Source organism: Chrysochloris asiatica, unplaced genomic scaffold, assembly GCF_000296735.1.
Source record: "Chrysochloris asiatica unplaced genomic scaffold, ChrAsi1.0 scaffold00038, whole genome shotgun sequence".
NCBI classification, from domain to species: Eukaryota; Metazoa; Chordata; class Mammalia; order Afrosoricida; family Chrysochloridae; genus Chrysochloris; species Chrysochloris asiatica.
This window is the reverse complement of record NW_006408556.1, coordinates 20,251,368-20,272,413: the sequence shown is the minus strand read 5'-3', so window position 1 is coordinate 20,272,413 and position 21,046 is coordinate 20,251,368. Positions and strand designations below refer to the sequence as shown.

General features: G+C 36.8%; 1 protein-coding gene and 1 pseudogene across 1 annotated transcript in view; one reads left to right on the top strand and one right to left on the bottom strand.

Annotated features, from left to right (window-relative positions):
• Nucleotides 1–21,046, bottom strand: part of CD2AP (CD2-associated protein) — a 140,292-nt gene that overhangs the window by 39,482 nt on the left and 79,764 nt on the right. The window contains exons 6-11 of the mRNA XM_006860532.1: nt 20,365–20,552; nt 16,842–16,920; nt 16,341–16,435; nt 14,797–14,901; nt 4,458–4,494; nt 3,378–3,440 (exon numbers count right to left, since the gene is read on the bottom strand). Coding sequence (XP_006860594.1) covers nt 3,378–3,440; nt 4,458–4,494; nt 14,797–14,901; nt 16,341–16,435; nt 16,842–16,920; nt 20,365–20,552 — 567 coding nt within the window. The remainder of the gene's footprint in view (nt 1–3,377; nt 3,441–4,457; nt 4,495–14,796; nt 14,902–16,340; nt 16,436–16,841; nt 16,921–20,364; nt 20,553–21,046) is intronic.
• On the top strand, nt 7,498–8,764 carry LOC102840930 (annotated as a pseudogene).

Here is a 21,046-nt window from a genome sequence, read left to right as displayed (position 1 = left end):
GGGGGGAGGAGGAAATGATTCATGCGCTAGAGGGTAGAAACACGCTGAAACAGGTGACAGACAAGGCAGGCAATATAAAACCAGAAATGATGGGGGTGGCGAGACACAGGAAAAAATGCAGTGGTTAAATTAAGTAGAGATAAATGCTGTTAACTGTTGGTGCATGGAGGGGACTGCAACCAAGTAAATAAGCAAAGTATATGATTTGTTGAATATAAAACTAAGATCTGCTCTGTAAACCTTCACTCAATTCACAATAAAAAGTTTAAAAAAAAAAAAAAAGGAACACATAAACATCAATATCCTAGGCATTAGTGAGCTGAAATACATTAGCATTGGCCATTTTGAACCAACAATCACTTGGTTTACTATGCCAGGAATGACAAATTGAAAAGGAATGGTGTTGCATTCATCATCAAAAAGAACCTATCAAGGTCTCCCTTGAAGTACAATACTGCCTCTTATAGGATATTATCCATATGTCTACAAGGAAGGCCAATTAATACCACTATTATTCAACTTTACACACCAACCACTAAAGCCAGTGTGGGCTAATGCATTGCAAAGTCAGTTTGAACCGCAAGGTCCATAGTTCAAGCTCACGAGCCGCTCCTCGGAAATTCTATACAGGGTCGCTATGGGTCAGAACTGACTCAACAGCACTCAACAACAACAACCAACTTCTTCAGTCTGAAATTGATTAAACATGCAATTTCAATGTCATTACTGGGAACTGAAATGTAGAGGTTAGGAACAAAGACGAAGGATCAGTATTTGTAAAATATGGCCTTGGTGATAAAAATGATGCTATAATTTTGCAAGACCAAAGACTTGATTCCAAATACCATTTTAAAACAACATAAAAGGTGATTATTTACATGGACCTAACCAGGTGGAGTACACAGGAATAAAACTGACTACATCTGTGAAAAAAAAATGGTGGAAAAGCTCCAAATCGTCAACCCAAACAAGCCAGCGACAAACTGTGAAACAGATCATCAGTTGCTCATATGTAAATTCGGGCTGAAGCTGAAGAAAATTAAAATTTTGACTCACAGGAGCTAAAATATGATTTTGAAAATATCCCAGCTGAATTTACAGATGATCTCAAGAATGTATTTGATGCATGAGATACTACAAATGAAGACCAGAAGAGTTGTGGGTTGACATCAAGAGCATTATACAGGAAGAAAGCAAAAAGTCATTAAGAAGACATTAAAGAAAAAAAGAGACAAAAATGGATGTCAGAAGAGACTCTGAAACGTGTGCTTCAACATACAGATGCTAAAGCAAATGGAAGAAATTAGGAGATAAAACAGCTGAACAGAAAATCTCAAAAGTCAGCTCAAGAAGACAAAGTCAATAATTATAACAAAACGTGCAAAGATCTGGTGTTAGAAAACAAAAAGGGAAGAGCACACTGCATTTGCATGCTGAAGAAACTGAAGAAAAAATTCAAGCTTCAACTTGAAATATTTAAGGATTCTACGGGCAAAACACTGAATGGTGCAGAAAGCATCAAAAGAACATGGAGGGAATCCACAGAGTCACTGTGCCAAAAAGAAATGGTTGATGTTCAACCATTTCAAAAGGCAGTGCCAATGATTAAGAGACAATAGTATTACACAGAAGAAGTCCAAGGTGCATTGAAGACACTGCAAAGAAAAAGTCTGTGGGAATTGGTGGAATACAAATCGAAATCTTTCCATAACCTGATATGATACTCAATCTATGCCAAGAAATTTGGAAGACAAATACCTGGCCAACTGACGGGAACAGATCCATTATTTGTGCCCATTCCAAAAAGAGGTGACCCAACGAAATGCAGAAATCATCAGACTATTACCTTTAATATTACATGCAAGAAACATTTTACTAAAGATAGTACAAAAATGGCAGCAAGTATACATTGACAGAGAAATTCCAGAGGATCGTGTCGGATTCAGAGGAGGAAGAGGAATGAGGGACATCATATGGATCTTGGCTGAAAGCATAGAATACCAGAAAGATGTTTACCTGTGCTTTTTTGACTACACAAAGGCTGATGGTGTGGAACAAGAAAAGCTATGGGCAGGATAGCAGAAACTGAGTATGTAACAGTTAACTGTGCTCATGAGAAACCTGTACGCAGACCAAAAGGCAGTTGTTCAAACAGAACAAGAGAACACCAAATGGTTTAAAATAAGGAAAGGTGTGTGTCAAGGTTGCAGTCTTTCACCATATTTATTCTGTACACGGAGCACATAATCCGAGAAGGTGGATTATATGAAGAAAATCATGACATCAAGATTGGAGTTAAGACTTATTAATAACCTTCAATATGCAGATGATACAACCTTACTAGTTGAAAGTGGTGGTGGTGGTGGTAATGTGTCATGGAGTAGATTCCGACTCACAGCGACCCTGTACAGGGTTTCCAAGACTGTGAATCTTTACGGGAGCAGAAAGCCTTATCTTTCTCCCACAGGCAGCTGGTAGTTTCAAACTGCTGTCCTTGAAGTTAGCAGCCCGACTCGTAACCACTATGCTACAAGAGCAAGTTCTTGGTTGAAAGTGAAGAGGACTTAAATACTTACTGATGAAGATCAAACACCACAGTTTGGCTTACACCTCAATGTACAGGAAATTTTTAAAAACCATGTACAGGAAATATTGGTCCTCAATGGACCAATAGATGGACAGAAAAGATTGAAGTAATCAAAAACTCCATTTTGCTAAGCTCAGCCATCTATAGTCATAGAAATGGCAGTCAAGAAATCAAACGACATATTGCATTTGGCAAATCTGTTGCACAAGAACTCTTTAATGTGTTCAAGAACAAATATTAAGTTTAGGATAAAGATGTGCCTGACCCAAGCCACGGTATTTTCAATAAACTCCTATGTAGTTGAAAGTTGGACACTGAATAATGAAGACAGTAGAAGAATCCCTCGGTCATGCTCTGTGGAGGAAAAAGGACATCATGCTTAATAAAGTGCAGAGTCAGTAAAAAAGAGGAAGACCACCCATCAATGAGATGGGCTGACACAGAGCCAGGAACAATGGGTTCAAACATAACAACAGTTGTGAGGATGGCATAGGACTTGGCAGTGTTTAGTTTTGTTGTGCATAAGAACAACATTTAACAGCAACAACATGATCAAATACTATGACCTTGTTAATGTAATGCTTTAATTTATTAATGTAAATTGGTTATGAGTTTGAGTAAACACTTAACTTCCTATAACATTTGATAAAATACTCTCTTATAGAAAACTCCATGCATGGCAAAGAAAATTCTGAACACCTGTTAAACATCAGTGTACATGACTTAGTGTAGAGAAAAAATTTTCTTTACAATGGAATTATTTTTCTAAATGTGAAAAGAAAAGCTTCACCTTTTTCTTCAGGTTTTGTTGGAAAATATTTCTTCTCTGGAGCTATCAGATCAGGCTTTGGAGCTACGGGAAAAAACACATATTTTTTATACAACTACTACACAGGAAAGTTTAGTTTTAAAATCACATCAGATAACCACATGTCTTAATACAAAGAACACCATACCAAATTCAGTGTATTCATGTTCTAATCTTGGACCAGCCACCTATGGTCTTAAGTAAACATTTTGTTTTCCATTCCCTTGTCATATTGCTCTACAGCAGTGACATCCAGCACAATGTTCTGTGGTGATGGAAATATTTTATCTATTGTCCAATACTGACTAACAACTTGACATGTGTTTTCAGTGACTGAAAAATAAAAAATTTTCAGTCTATTAAATTTGAACTAATTTCAAAAGACCCATGTGGCCAGTGGCTACCATAATAAGCAGTTAAGCTTTACAATAATTCCCTAATGCTAACTCTTATAAATTACTTTTAATTTATGCTTTTCTTGTTTAGGATTACATCATCAAATACAAAGGTAAAACCAGGGGAAAAGAAAGTTGAAATATTCTAAAGAGTAGACAATCTCACAAGAAATAAAAATATGATACTGTACTTATAACTGTGAAAGGCACATCTAGGTTTACCATAATTCATTAAACTGTAAAGCTACACAAAGTAACTCTTTCAAGATTACTTAATTCTTAATATATTATCTCAAGAAAACATACTTATTAATATATGCATAAAAAATTAACAAATGGATTGATCTAAAAAGGTAGAGTAATGAATTTTCTAGGTCAATATACTGAGCTTATTAAACCAGGCTTAATATCTTATTTTAAATAATATAATAAATTTTATTGAATGAAAATTAAATATGAATTAAAATATCCTAATAATGATCAAGAATGCTATTTTATGCCATTTGTAATTTTTAGAAATCAGATATATTTTATATTTTTTGAAAACTTTCATAAGGCAAATATTAGTTGTGCTTGGAAATAAATTTTTTTTTTTAATTGCATTCAATTTCATCACTTCAGTATTGTAAAACATGTAAAAAAGCAACGAGAATTGTTTCTTACATACCTGGACCCTTAGCAGGCGGTGGTGGTTTCTTTGGTTTCTGTTAAAATTACAATGGTTGAACAGTTATATATTAAATATTTATAGATAAAATCAATTCTGCTCTTAGTATCTCCAAAACAGGTCACTGACAAAAAATTATTCCATTAGGACAAATGCCTCCTTGATCAAACTTCAGTCAAATATTTCAAAACTTATCAGTGGGTTGGATAAATCTAAAGAAACCTCTTCCACTGTGGGTCAGGTATTGTGTTGATAGCCAAAAGGTGAGCAGTTCAAACCCACTAGTTGCTCAGCGGGAGAAAGCTGAGGCTGTCAGCTCACCAACAGACTGTCTCAGAACCCTTATATGATGTCACTCGGAATCAGCGTCAATCTGAAGACAGTAGAGTTGTTTTTAATAAAGGCCATTTTAAGGCCACCATTTGTCTGTCAGTATGTCACACTATGGTGGCTTTTGTTTTGCTGTGATGCTAAAAGCTATGCCACTGATATTTTTTAAAGGCACTCAAGATTGGCCTGGGGAAGAACTGCCTCTTCAAAGTAGAGTTGACCTTAGTAAAGCAATGTAGCAAAGCTTCATTTACTGATGGAGCACAACACAATATGAAAAGAAACAGCTACAAACATCTATTAATAATCAGAACATAGAATGTATGAAGTACGGATCTAGGAAAATTGGAAGTCATCAAAAATGAAATGGAATGCATATCCTAAGCATCAGTGAGCTAAAATGGACTGGTATTGACCACTTTGAATCTGACAATCATATTGTTTTGTATATTGGGAATAACAAATTAAAGAGGAAGGGCATTGCATTAATTGTCAACAAGAGCATTCCAAGATCTATTTTAAAGCATAATACTGTCTGTGACAGGATAATATCCATATGCCTGCTAACCGCAAGGTCAGTGGTCCAAAGCCAGTAGTCATTCTTTGGAAACCCTATAACAGGGTTGTTATGAGTCTGGAACCTACTCAATGGCACTAACAACAACAAAAAGGAAGACCAGTTAATACCAAATTTATGCACCAAGTACTGGTTAATAATGATGAAACTGAAGGGTTCTACCAACTTCTTCAGTCTGAAACTGATCAAACATGCACTAATGTACTGATAATTACTGGTAAATGGAATACCAAAGTGGGAAACAAAAAAGAAGGATCAGTAGTTGGAAAATACGGTCTCGGTGACAGAAACAGTACTAGAGATGCAGTGATAGAATTTTGAAAGACTAATTAATAACTTATTCATTGTTATCTTTTTCTCAACAACATAAATGGTGACAATATAAGTGAATCTAACCCGAAAGAATACACAGGAATCAAACTCACTAAACAGGTGAGAAACAATGATGTACATTACCAGCCAAAAAAGGTCAGAGGCCCAAATGTGGAACAGACCATTAATTGATCATATGCAAGTTCAGGCTGAAGATGGATAAAATTAAAAACAAGAGAGCTAAAATATGAATTTGAGTATATCTCACCTGAATTTAGAGACCATCTTAAGAAGAGATTCGATGCATTAGACAACAATGAACAAATACCAGGAGCTATGTATGATGGGATGACATCAAACATGAAGACAGTTGTTGTTGTTGTTAAGTGCCATCGAGTCGGGTCCGACCCATAGCGACCCTGTACAGGGTTCCCGAGGGTGTAAATCTTTACGGGAGTAGAAAGCCTCATCTTTCTCCCGCGGTTCGAAACTACCAGCCTGATTCGTAACCACTACGCTACCAGCGCTCCTTACATGAAGACAGTATAAGGTCATTAAAAAGACATGAAAGACAGAAAAGACCAAAATCAGTATGAAAGGAAACTCTGAGACTTGTGCTAGACTATAGAGAAGCTAAAACAACTACAAGCAATGAGGAAATAAAAGAGCTTAACATAAAACTTCAAAGGGCAGCTTGAGAAGACAAAGTCAAATATTATAAAGAAATGTGTAAACATCTGGAGTCAGAAAACCAAAAAGAAAGAACATGCTCAACATTTCTCATGCTGAGATACTGAAGAAAAAATTCAAGCCTCGGGTTGTTACACTGAACATTCTAGGTAAAATATTTAAAGATGCATGAAGCATCAAAAGAAGATGCAAGGAATATAGACAGTCACTGTACCAAAAAGAAATGGTTTTTATGTTTACAAGAGGTAGCATATGGTCAAGAATTGAAGAAAGAAGTTCAACTAGTACTAAAAGAACTGGTAGAAAACAAGGATGCAGGAAATGACAGAATACAAACTGAAATGTTTTAACAAACTGATGCAGAATTGGACTGCAGGTTTACTCATCTACATCTAGAAATTTGAAACACAGCTACCTGGCTAACTGATTGGAGGAGGTTTACACGTCTAGTCATTCAAACAGAACAAGAGGAGACTGAACGCTTTAAAATCAGGAAAGATATGCAACCAGGTTGCATGCTTACAGCACACTTATTTCACTTGAAATACTTATTGATGAAGATCAAACACCACACTCTTCAGTATGGATTGCACCTCAATGTAAAGAAAACAAAAATCCTCATAACTGGACCAATAAACAACATCATGATAAAGAAAAAAGATTAAAGTTGTCAAGGAATTAATTTTGCTTAGATCCACAATCAATACTCATGAGAGTAGTAGTCAAGAAACCAAATGATTACATTAGGCAAATCTGTTGCACAAGACCTCTTTAAAGTGTTTTTAAAAAAAAGATGTCAGTTTGATGACTAAGGTGCTCCTGACCCAAGCCATGGTATTTGCAAGAGCCACTGGTGTGGTGCTGTAAGATCAGCACTGGACTGTGAACCACAGGCTCAGAAGGCCAAACCCACCAGCTGCTCCTTGGAAACCCTATCCAGGGTTGTTATGAGTTGGAGTTGACTCAAGGCACTTAACAACAACATATGCCTATGAAGTAGGACAATGAATATGGAAGACCTTAGAAGAACTGATTAAATTGAATTGTGTTGCTGGTTAAAAATAATGAAAGTATCAGAATCTGCGGGCTGCGCTGCACCTTGGCTGGTCGCCGAGGGGGGAGGGGATATCGGTCAGTGCGAGATCCACTGCTGCTGAGGAGAGGAGCATCAACAGCAGCAGCACCATGGCTCAACAGAAGAATCTTGAAGGCTATGTGGGATTTGCAAATCTCCCAAATCAAGCATACAGAAAATCAGTGAAGAAGAGGGTTTGAATTCACACTTATAGGAGTAGGTGAATCTGGATTGGGAAAGTCAACATTAATCAACTCATTATTCCTCACTGATTTATATTCTCCAGAGTATCCAGGTCCATCCCATAGGATAAAAAAGACTGCACAGGTGGAGCAATCCAAAGTTTTAATCAGAGAAGGTGGAGTTCAGTTACTGCTCACAATAGTTGATACCCCAGGATTTGGAGATGCTGTGGATAATAGTAATTGCTGGCAGCCTGTTATCGATTACATTGATAGTAAATTTTAGGACTACCTAAATGCAGAATCTTGTGTGAACAGACGTCAGATGCTGAACAATAGAGTGCAGTGTTGTTTATACTTCATTGCTCCCTCAGGACATGGACTTAAACCACTAGATATTGAGTTTATGAAGCGTTTACATGAAAAAGTGAATATCATCCCCCTTATTGCCAAAGCAGACACACTCACACCAGAGGAGTGCCAACAGTTTAAAAAACAGATAATGAAAGAAATTCAAGAACATACCATTAAAATATATGAATTTCCAGAAACAGATGATAAAGAAGAAAATAAGCTTGTTAAAAAGATAAAGAACCATTTACCTCTTGCTGTGGTAGGTAGTAATACTATCATTGAAGTTTATGGCAAAAGAGTCAGAAGTTGAAAACGGTGAACACTGTGATTTTTACAGTTCTAAGAAATATGTTGATAAGGACACATATGCAAGACTTGAAAGATGTCACTACACTATGAGAACTACAGAAGCAGAAAGCTGGCAGCTGTGACTTATAATGGAGTTGACAACAACAAGAATAAAGGACATCTTACAAAGGGTCCTCTGGCACAAATGGAAGAGGAAAGGAGGGAGCATGTCGCTAAGATGAAGAAGATGGAGATGGAGCAGGTGTTTGAGATGAAGGTCAAAGAAAAAGTTCAGAAACGGAAAGATTCTGAAGCTGAGCTCCAATGGCGTCATGAGCAAATGAAAAAGAACTTGGAAGCACAGCACAAAGAATTAGAAGAAAAACGTCATCAGTTTGAGGATGAGAAAGCAAACTGGGAAGCTCAGCAGCATATATTAGAACAACAGAACTCTTTGGGAACCTTGGAAAAGAACAAGAAGAAAGTGAAGATCTTTTAAACCCCCCTCTATTGACCACCAGTTACGTATTAGTTGCCAATATGCCAGCTTGGACATCAGTGTTTGTTAAATCCGTTTGACCAATCTGCACCAGTTTTATCCATAATGATGGATTTAACAGCATGACAAAAATTATTTTTTTTGTTGTTGTTCCTGATGGAGATTAAGATGCCTTGAATTGTCTAAGGTTATCGCGTACTTAGAAAGTAACAACCCTAAGTACCTTTCCTACATTTTCCTTTTTTTTTTTGTTCGATTAAACAGATGTTTCAGTTTAATGCAAGAGAACATTCTACTGCTGTACAATCATGTTCTGGTGGTTTGATTGTTTACAGGATATCCAAAATAAAAGGACTCTGGAAGGTTTTCATTGAGGATAAATTACCATAATAGGATGCAAACTATGCTTCTCTATGATAATTATAATACAAAAGTTCCATTCAGTGCAGCGTATACAATGATGTAATTTAGTCTAACATAGTTGATCCTATTTTTGACACTTCCATTGATTAAAACCACATGGGGAAAAAAACTATATGCTTACAATGCACCTAGAGCTTTTTTATAGCAAACATTTTTTGTTTGTTTGGATTCTTTAAATATATATTATTCTCATTTAGTACCCTCTTTAGCCAAAATCTCATTATTGCTTCATTTTTGTAATAACGTTTCATTTAGATATTTTCTATATATTGGCCCTGCTAAAATAGACTATAGCATCTTTCATATGGTAGAACCAAGAAGGAAACTTTCCTTTAACTCCCTTGTTACACTTAACGGTAAGTAGCAGGGGGAAATGCATTTATAGATCATTTCTAGGCAAAATTGTGAAGCTAATGACCAACCTGTTTCTACCTATGTGCAGTCTCTTTACTAGAAATGGGAATCATGGCCTCTTAAAGGGGGGGAAAAAAGGCAACATTCTGCATTTAGCTGTATTCATTTCTGTATTTTTTTTTTTGTTTGTACTGTAAAAATTCATATAATAAACAATGTTGTGATGTAAAAAAAATAAATAAATAATGAAAGTATCATGGAATGCCAAAAGAACAAACAATTCTGTCCTAGAAGAAGAAGTACAACCAGAATGCTTCTTAGAAGCGATCATAACAAGACTTCGGCTCTCAGACTTTGGACATGCAGTTAGGAGGGACCAGTACTTAAAGGAAGGCATCAATCTTGGTAAAGTGGAAGGTCTGTGAAAAAGAGTAAGACCCTCCACAGGATGGATTAACAAACTGGCAGCAACAATGGACTCAAACTTAACAACAACTGTGAGACCTGGACAGTGTTTTGTTCCGTTGTGCATAAAATGTAAACTTTTTATTATATCTTAAACAGAATTAAAGACAAAGCAAACGCAGATCATAGGATGAGGGAACCCATCACCATGATGCCATCACGGAATCCAATGCGCAGCCTCCATGTGGTGACTTTTACAGGGCATAGAGAACAAAGGCATTCACTGATTTTTAAGGTTTAAATTACTGCCTAAAAAAAATAATTAACTGTGGCACATTTTTAACTATGTAAATTTGACTTTTACAAATTAAGAATAACTGATAAACAATAGTACAAAATTACCCAGTAAGTCGGGGAAAATGTACTTATTAAAGAAAAGTATAAAAGCGTATTGAAGGTTAAATCAATACTGAATGCAAAGGAAGAGGCTCATGACAGATTAAGTCTCCATATTGTAACCTCCAGTCATCAAGAAAATAAAAACAGGAAAGGTTAGAGAGTTTTGCATTGGTCTATATCAAATATGCAGAAGAAAGATGAGGCTTTCTGCTCCTGTAAAGATTTACAGCCTCGGAAACCCTGTACAGGGTCGCTATGAGTCTGAACCGACTTCATAGCACATAACAACAACACACCAAATATGGTAGTTTCTCTTGCTACATGTGTCTGCTATCCTTCTATCACTTTGTGATTAAAAACTAATTGGATCACACTGCCCTAAAAATAACACCAACAACAATGCCTTGATCATGGCTCTGTAGAAGGCCCTGCAGGATAAGCACTGCAACTGTTACCCACAATGTCAGCAATTCAAACCCACCAGATGCTCTTATGGAGAAATATGAGGCATTCTGTTCCTATGAAGATTTATAGCCTTGGCAATCGTACATGAAATCCTATATCATATACAAAGAGACTCGATGATAGCAGGAAAAAGGAGGATCAAGTTGTACAAGGGTAAATCATCACTGATGAACAACTCAGCATTATCTTTTCTGTCTAAGAAGTGAAATTGAATTATTAAACCTTTAAGGAGAAAAGACTGCTTCTTGCTTTACAAATAATGTATTGATTCAATAATAGTAATGCTGTTGTGTTGTTAAATTCTGATAAGTATTAAGTCAGTCCTGGCTAAACAAAATTAAATAAAAATTTCCCAAGGCAATATATCCAACTACTATGATCAAACTTTTTTTTTTTTTTTTAACTTATAAAGTAATGAAGTCTGAGGTTAACTTTCAATATGTCATTTCCAACTCATAGCAACCACGTACAGGGTTTCCATGGAGCAGCTGTGGGTTTGAACTGCCAACTCTGCAGTTAGCAATCCAGGGCTTGTATCACCAAATCACACTAGGACTTCGTATTGTTGTTAGGTACCATCACACCGATTGTGATTCACAGCAACCCTATGTGACACAGCAGAACTGCCATGAAATTTCCTGAGCCGCAATCTTTAGACAACCAGCTTGTTAGGTCTTTCTTCTTTTGTCAGAGACTTAAAAAAAAGTGATAAAGTACAAAACTGACCTTTTGTTTTGTTTTACTATCATTAAAATAATTTTGATTTGAAACCAACTCAGCATGGATTAAAAACCTAAATATTAATCCCAGAATTATGAAACCATCAATGAAAAAATAGGGACAAATAGGCTCTAATTCAGGGAATACACAGACTACCAAACATTTGAAAACTACACAAACAAAAGTATACAAAATAGATGATTGGGACATACTAAAAATGAAAAAAAAAACTTATTTGTGTCAAAAGATTTCACCAAAAGAGTAAAAAAGGAACCTACAGAATGGGAAAAAATCATTTGCAATGAAACATCAGACAAGGGTCTCATTTCTAAAATATATAGGAAACTACAACACCTCTACAATAAAAAGACAAAAACCCAATTTTAAAATGGGCACAGGACATGAACATACACTTCACCAAGAAGAAGATCCAGGCAGTCAACAAACATATGAAGAAATGTTCACAATCACTACTCATTAGAGAGATGCAAATCAAAACAACAATGAGATATCATCTCACACCAGCAATAACAGCAAAGATCAAAAAAGTAGAGGACAATAAATGTTGGCAAAGATGTGGAGACTGGGGTGCTCCTGCATTGCTGGTGGGGTTGCAAAATGGTCCAACCACTCTGTAAAGCAATATGGTGCTTCCTCAGAAGGTTGGAAATAGAAGTACCTTATGATCCAGCAATTCATTTACCCACAAGAAATACGAGCTATAACACGAGTAGATATATGCACACCAATGTTCATAGCAGCACTATTCACAACAGCAAAAAGAAGGAGACAGCCTAAGTGCCCATCAACTGAAGAATGGACACACAAACTGTGGTACATACACACAATGGAATATTATGCTACTTTGAAGAATAACAAAGAAGCTGAAAGCCACCGTATAACATGGATGAACCTAGACGACATTAGTTGAGTGAAATTAGTTACAAAAGGAGAAATACTGCATAGGACCACTATTGTAAAAGAATAAGAAAAAGAACCCATGGGGGGGGGGGGCAGGCATTCTTTGCTGGATACCAAGACGTGTGGGTAGGGTGAGATGGAGCACATGGTAGGGAATAAACACAGGATCATCTGGGTGCTAGGGACGGGGGCAATAAACCATAAAGGGGAGGGGGATGGAAGAACAATTAGGCAGGTTTGCATGGGTTAAATAGGACAGAGGTAAATAATAATGTATTCACAACCTTGGAACAACAGGGGCTCTGGGATACAGGAATGAGGCATGGTTGGAATGGGCAAAAAGGGAGAAACAATGTTAAGATGGTTGGCTGTCTTTTGAATCTTGGTTTCCCTTGCATACTATTATAAAATAGACACTTGAGGGAGAGAGGAAGGAATAACCAGAAATATCACCATAGAAAGCTTGTAAGTCTGCCTTCTGCCTATAACTGATTGGAATACCTAAAAACGGGACTACAATGTGCTCAGGGAAGGAGGCTTCCTTTGGAGCCTCTGCATTACCTTAAGACCATAGGAGGAATCCTGAACCCCATCCAGAATCTTCTGAGATGGGAAATTTCCACTGGAAAGGGGAAGTAGACCACCCTGGAGCAGTTAGAACGGAAGATACTTCTTGAAAGAAAGACCGACAGGAAAACTATAAAGCAGTAACAGCAGTCCAACTGACTACTTCAAGAACAAGCAAGTTGTTCACCCAGGAGACATCAAGGCAAGTGGTCGGGGTACCTTCAGGGAAAACTCCCTTCCAAGACTAAGACTCAATGGGAATACATGAGCAGACATGCGCTCAGACTGGTGACCATGTTGGTTACCGATAAGGGGAAGTGAGGGAAAAACAGCAATGAAGCAGCAAGCTAAGCCCGACCACGTTCAAGAGACTCCTGTGAACCCGGGTGGAGACTTGGTTGACCAGTATTACGACAAGACTTGGGGACTACTGGGTCCAGAGTCAGTGACATATCCATAGAGGACTAAAGTAGAGAGAGAAACATCCAGCTGATAAGAAGTGAAGGGATATGCACAAGAATACCCACACTTGAGGACAATACCCACTTGACCTGGTTTCAATGCTTGGATGATCAGAACTCAACTAGAAGAAGAAAACAGTGGGGAAAAAAGTAATCTGATACAATTTGATGAACTTGACCTATACCTATGGATGCAGTAGCTCAAATGAGGGAACAAATCTTTACAGCGAGGATCCTTCCCACCCCCTTGGTACATAGGGTAGACAGGGATGGGTAACTTGGACATTGGCTACCAAAATGGGAGGGCAGGAGGCCTACAAAGGCAAGAAGTGACTGGCTTACAAGCTTTCAAGAGGGAGCCTAGATCCAGAGGGCACGGAGGAAGGTAGAATCTCCACTGTGTAGTATCCAATCTTTCTGGGCGCGGCTGATAAAAGGAGATAGGGATAGGTCTCTTATAGCACAATAGTGAATAACTGCTATCAGGACAGACTGCGAGGGTTGGAAATGTAATTAATGGTAGATGTTTTGTAGCAAAACGAGGGGAGTAGTTGACTGCAGTCTAGGAGCGGAGGTATTCATGACCATCAAGGAAGAAGAGCGGAGTGCGGGACCCTACCCAGAGAAACAGTGATGACAGAGATGGAGGCAGAGACAATGACCTGGAAAGGGAATGGCTAGGGACTCTAGACCCAGAGAGAGAGAGGGGCTGTGTGCTGATGACCAGGGGAAGGATTGTGGGGTATACCCTTTGGTTGTTTGATGATGCGTGTAACCATGGCAATGAAACAACATAGGATAGGACAAATGTAAAGCTAATGTTCTCCCATGTAAACCATCACATAATTCACAATATAACCTCTAAAATAATAATGATCATTTTTATTTGAACATATAAATCTGGATTACTCTCAAAACAATTGTCCCATAACAATGCAAAAAAGGTCTATTTTTTGTTTTGTTTTGTGTGGAAGCAGGATATTGTTAGGTGCCATCAAGTCAATCTCGACCCACTGTCACTCCATGTGACAAAGCAGAACTGCACCATAAGGTTTTCTTAGCTATAATCTTTACAGAACTAGATTGCCAAGTCTTTCTCCTGGTGTCAGACAAAAATAAATAAAGCAGAGATGAACAGCAAAACTGAACCTTTGTCTTGTTTTACTATCCTTAAAATAATTTTGATTTGAATATCTAAATCTGGAACCCCCCTCATAAAAACTAATCAGTTACAATGCAAAAACAATCTGTATTGTGGGGGGAAAATATTGCTAAAACGTTTTTTATAAAGTATTATCATCATTGACAGAAGCTTACTGGAAAGTCCTTATCTTGTTCATTTATCTGAACAGCAAAATTGTCTGGAAATACTCCTTCTTTACCATTAAGTTCACCCTTCCACCAGCCAGCTTCTCCAGTCTCCTAAAAAACAAAGAATAATTAAGATACTGGGAATTAACTTTAAATGGAGAAGATTAACAAAAAATAGCAAAATTATTCCATTCTTCTTCCCCCTATTCTAAATCCCCTTTCCCCCTCAAAGAAAACCACAAGGTTTAAAGATTCTCAAGCATGGGAATGAGGGAATAGGAAAGGAAGGGAGAGATCTGGAACAGGGAAATAAGAGAAGAGGCAGGAAAACTGAAGAGGGGAGGGCAACAGAGTGAAGGCACAGAAAGCAGAGAGGAAAGCAGGCAAGCAGGCAGGGAGGGAAGAAGGAAAGTTTACAAGAAGGCAGGAGAGCAGGCAGAAAGGATGGAATGAATGAATGACTTTCCAAACTGTACTTAATCTAACACTCTTCATATTTTATATACTTCAAGGGAAAAAAAAAAGGACTCACTTGGTTTAGAAATGAACAAGATTATCTATAGTCCCTTCTCAAAACCGACCCTTACATGAGAAATTAGGTATCATCAGTCCAAATTGCATGAATATTTAAAATTACATCCCCTAAACCATCTGATAACAGGATATTTTTCAAAAATCATTCTTTAAGATTATAGGAACAACAAAAACAAGTAATTTTCCCATATTATAAGTAGTTATAAAAAGGTTCTGTCCCCCATCTCCCACCCAATACTATAGCCCTTTTTTTTAAATTTTGCCTTGGAATTCACTCTAGATCATTATGAACCTGGTGTGGCACTGCAGGTTAATGCACTGGGCTGTAAGGTTGGTTTGAACTGAAAAGCCAGTGGTTCAAGATGGACAGCTGCCCCTTGGAAACCCTATATAGGGTCACAATAAGTCGGAACCAATCTGAGGGTACTTTACAACAATAACAATTAAGAACCTATCCCATTCTTTGAAATATTGTTGTTAAGTGCCGTAGAGTCCATTCCAACTTATAGTGACCCGTTTAGGGTTTTGGAAGAGCGGCTAGTGAGTCTGAATACTGTTCAAACCAACCTGTGGTCCAGTGTTTATACAACGACACCACACGAGGATTCCTTTGAAATAGTATGAAGAGTTTCAGAACCATTTACATATTGATGAACATTTAGATTGCTTCCCTATTTTTCTTTTTAATATTGCAAACAATGTTCAATAAAGTAAATAGGAAAAATAGAATACGGTAGAATGAGAAGTAAGAACAGAGACGTGAGGTGTAGGAATTAAGAAAAAAACACAACAACAATATGATGGTAAAAATAATTCTCAGTAAATCAAACATGACAAAGACAGACAATAAAATAATTTTGTTCAATATTTACTAAGTACTCAGGGCACACAAACAAGCAAGCCAAAGTCCCATTCTAGGGGAAATATACATTCTAGGGGGACTATAAGAAGTTTTAAAAATACTTGTATGAATAAAATTAAATGACGCATTAGAGAATGGAATTAGCTTATCTTACCTTACTTATCAAATGGATTATCTCTCCTTCTTTAAAACTAAGTTCATCTTCATTAGCACCCTCATAGACAAATAATGTTCTGCAATATTCCCTCGCTAAAATAAACAATGAAAATACTGTAGCTTATACAAATTGGTTCATTCAACAATACTTTATTAACTCTTATGCAGCACAAAAGTGCATTACAAACGATTAAAGATGAATTTTACAATTCATCTTTAAATTTTAACATTTCAGCCAATACTATATATTAAGTTAAATAATATATTGATCATTCATTCCAACACTTATTGTCAACTGTGTTCCAGGCACAGTGCTAACTGCATGGGAAGAATATATCATTGAACAGGAATACCAACATCCTTGACTTCATGGTGCTTACATCTAGGAAATTTAATTGCTCTAAGTAATATAGTGTAACAAATGTCTTTAATAAGTCTAATAATTAGTTTTACTATGCTTCTATTATTCCTAATGTAAAGATTTTATTCGAAATCTTACCTTTATTTTTGCCTTCAGAGTCTGTTTTTGTTACCTCGGTACTCTGAGTTTTGGATCCTACTGATTGTATGAGTAACGGCTGGAATAGAAAAGGGAAGTATCAACTATTTTAAGTTAGAATAAATATAGCATTGTTAAAGTTTCCATTTATAGCTAGTTAGCTTTCCATGAATGGTATTTACAGTCAGGTGAGTAATTCAGCAATGAAAAAAATAAAAATAAAAATCTCCTTAATGTAGAGCTTAGAACTAAGTTTGAAAACTCCCTATTTTAAGATTACGTGCTCTCATGCTTGTATTACAGCACTGTCATTTCTTTTAAAACCTCTAAAGTAATTGCAGTAACAGCTTTTGAGAATTTACTATGTACCAATTCCTGGCCTAAGAACATATACAATATAACTTAATCCTCACAAGCGTGCATAAAGCAGGCACTATTACTTATTTTTTTTATATATGAGAAAAGTAATTGGAAGTAACAATAATTTGGAAGTGGAGCCCAGATTGAAACCTAGAAAGTATATTCTTACACAGAAGCCCTAAAGTTCTTCCAAGTGTGATAAGAGATTTAGGGAAGAAAAGAAGTCTTTATATTTCATTGTTGCTATCAGAATGAAAACACCTAGATTACATTATGTTACAAGCAAAAAAATATAGTCCTATAGATACTTTCCCATTGTAACTGGCTACAGTAAGTCTTTCTTGTACTGGTGCTTTCTTGCTTTTTTCCCCAAAAAGTAACATTACATTTGACGTTAGATTTCACTAGTTTAATATCTGAACACATTGTCAACTTACTATCTTTGTGTTTTTGTCTTCCAAATTACTCACTTTAATCTCTCCCATGTTCATCTTCCAACCTGATGTCATCATCAAACATAGCAAATGTGCTCCCTACTTTATAAAATTCCTAGATCAGTCATCAAAGCAGGTGATCCTCAAATTGCTCTAGGTAGTAGACATTACTAATGGTGACTGAAAAGTTACTATAATCATTAATCAAATAAAAATTATTCAAATGTAATCTTGGGTTACAGATTAGGAGTCCCAGATCATCTAGGCTAATAGTCTTCTTAATTGCAGGAGCTTGCTTCTCCAACATTCCTACCAGTTATATGGTTATACAGCATAATTCCAAAACCTATGAGCATTCTAATCTTTTCCCGAATCTTTTAAAATTAAGAATTAATTAGGTCCCCAAATCTTAAAGTCAGACATTCTCAGAGCTAAGAAAAGGTGAGGTAGAAAGTAATTCTGTTTCCTGAACCCTAATGATTATTACAATAAGCCAGAAAAATCGGGGGGAAATGGTGAGAACATTCTATGAATAAAGCTTTAGAATGTATGTCACCAATCAAAACACAGAAGTCTAGAGGAACTGATTGGAATACCTAAATGGTGCTACAATGTGCCCAGGGAAGGAGGCTTCCTGTGGAGCCTCTGCATTACATAAGAACATAGGGGGAATCCTGAACCCCATCCAGAATCTTCTGAGGTGGGAAATTTCCACTTGAAAGGACAAGCAAACCAGCCTGGAGAACAGAAGATACTTCTTGAAAGAAAGACCAACAGGAAAAATACAAAACAATAACGGCAGTCCAACTGATTACTACAAAAACAAGCAAGCTGCTCACTCAGAGACATCAAGGCAACTGGTCGGGTCCCCTCAGGGAAAACCCCCTTCCAAGACTAAGACTCAGTGGGAATACACGAGCAGACACGTGCTCTGATTGGTGACTACGCTGGTCACTGATAAGGGGAAGTGAGGGAAAAACAGCAATGAAGCTGCAAGCTAAGTCCAACCACGTTCAATACATTCATGTGAACCCGGGTGGAGACCTGGTTGGCCATCAGTTTGGTAAGACCTGGGGACTCCTGGGCCCAGTGTCAGTGACATAGCCACAGAGGACTAGTGTGGAGAATGAAGTGTCCAGCTGATAAGAAGAGAGGGCATATGCACAAGAACACCCACACTTGCAGATAATACCCACTTAACCTGGCTTCAATGGCTGGATAATCAGAGCTCCACTAGAAGAAGAAAGAAGAGGAAAAAAGTAATCTGATACAATTTGATGAATGTGACCTACACTAATGGATTAAGTAGCTCAAAAAAGGGAAAAGATCTTTACAGCGAGGATCATCCCCACCCCCTTTATATAGGGTAGACAGAGATGGGCAACTTGGACACTGGCTACCCAAAATGGGGTTCTACAAAGAACAAGAAGTAATTGCCTTACAAGCTTTCAAGAAGGAGTCTAGATGTAGAGCACACGGAGGAGGTAGAATCTCCACTGAGTAGTATCCAATCTGTCTGGGCGGGGCTAATGAAAGGAGATGGGGATAGCACTCTTGTGGCACAATAGTGAATAATTACTATCAGGACTGACTGTGAGGGTTAGAAATGTAAAGGTAAGACATTTTGTTGCAAAACAAGGGGAGTAGTTGACTTTGAAGACCAGGAGTGGAAGCCCCTGGGACGATCAAGTAAGAAAAGCAGAGTGTGTGACCCTACCCAGAGATACAGTGACATCAGAGATGGAGACAGAGACAATGATATGGAAAGATGGAGCGGCTGGGGCCTCTAGTTGGGGTCTCTAGACCCAGAGAGGGAGAAAGGGGTTGTGTGCTGGCAAACAGGGGGGGAGGCTTGCAGGGTATAAACTTTGGTTGCTTGATGATGCATGGAGGGGATTATAACCATGCAATATAACGATATACGGCAGGATGAATGTAAAGTTAATATTCTCCCATGTAAACTATTACATAATTCACAATAAAACAGTTAAAAAAAAAAAACTCAAGGGGAAAGTCTACTATTCAAATTACTAAGGTACTATAACCACAAACAGCTCTGAAAAGGGTATTTTAAAGATTGCAGCTATTTTTCCCCCAAAATAAGGAGTTTAAAGTAAAGCTTATTTTAAAGCACCTTTTACACCTTAAAATTCTAGTATATTCACTTTCTTTCATAAAGCGAGTAAAATGCTAATGAAAAAATAAAATTATTCATACAGTCAGAGAGAGAGATTAGTTAAATTTAACCATTCTTGACTAGGTAGAAGAAAGTTAAGCAATGCCTACTCAACTGATCAATGTGAAACTATTTTTAAAAAGGTCCATTTTAGATCTTCTTCAAATTAAGACACACATACAGAATTTTTAGCTTTGAAACATAAAAAAAATTCTATTTAGACTTATGTGAAATGTATAAGTTTAAAGTGTCCATTAATAAATGTTTATGTTAAAGCTCCAGGAAACAAGCATTCTAAATTTATAGCAATCAAAAATGAACATTATGCAGGGAGATTTTTAAAGTTTGTGGAAAAATTCCATTATTTTTCAATTTCATTCTTCTGCAAACTTTTTGAAGTCTGTATTATAATAAATTTGTGTAGAAAATAATTTCAGACAGCATTCTCTTTCATAAATGAAATCTTTTTTTTACAAAAAGTAATGCCACAAGTTGCAAATTGACTTCATTTTAAAAAAATGCTTACAAGCAATCTAAGTAAAATCATATTTACCTTTTCCATTTTTTTCTCTTCTGTTTCATTACTGGATGTTCTTGTCCTTAGTTTCACAGAGCCTTCTTTAAAAATATCTCCAAATCCAATTCCTCTTATTTTCTTTGGCTGTGCAATTGGTCCAAGCGAAGTTTCACTCCCATTTCCCAGGGAGGGTAAGGGTGAGCTAGGCCCAGTAAAAACTGTTTCTGAAAGAATAATATGTTTTTGAAGAATGTCACCTTAGAATCACATATCTTGAAACATCCTTTTGTAAGATTTATATTCTATATCTCCTAGTCAAAGACTACAGAATAAAAATAACAAATTCAATGACTAAGTACTGAACTATCCAAAAGAGTAAGACAAATTTCTTATTTTTTTGTTATTCTTTAAAGAAATAAAAGATTTTAAGTACTAATAGTAAATTACTAACCACACAATAACTATACAATGCCCTTAATAAGAGCACATCAAAATTTATAAGTCTTGGACAAAGGTTAAGGACGAAAATAGTAAAAATGAAAAGTGTAACCATTTTTTTAAATTATGATTCATACCACTACTGACAGTTTTCATCAAGGCCACAATAGATGGATCCTAATAGAATGGAAGAAAAATGTGGACAAGAACTTAAAATTGCTAAAATGTCCAAGTTTACTGTTGAGACTATCTCCTATGAGTAATGTTAGTTGTTGTTGTT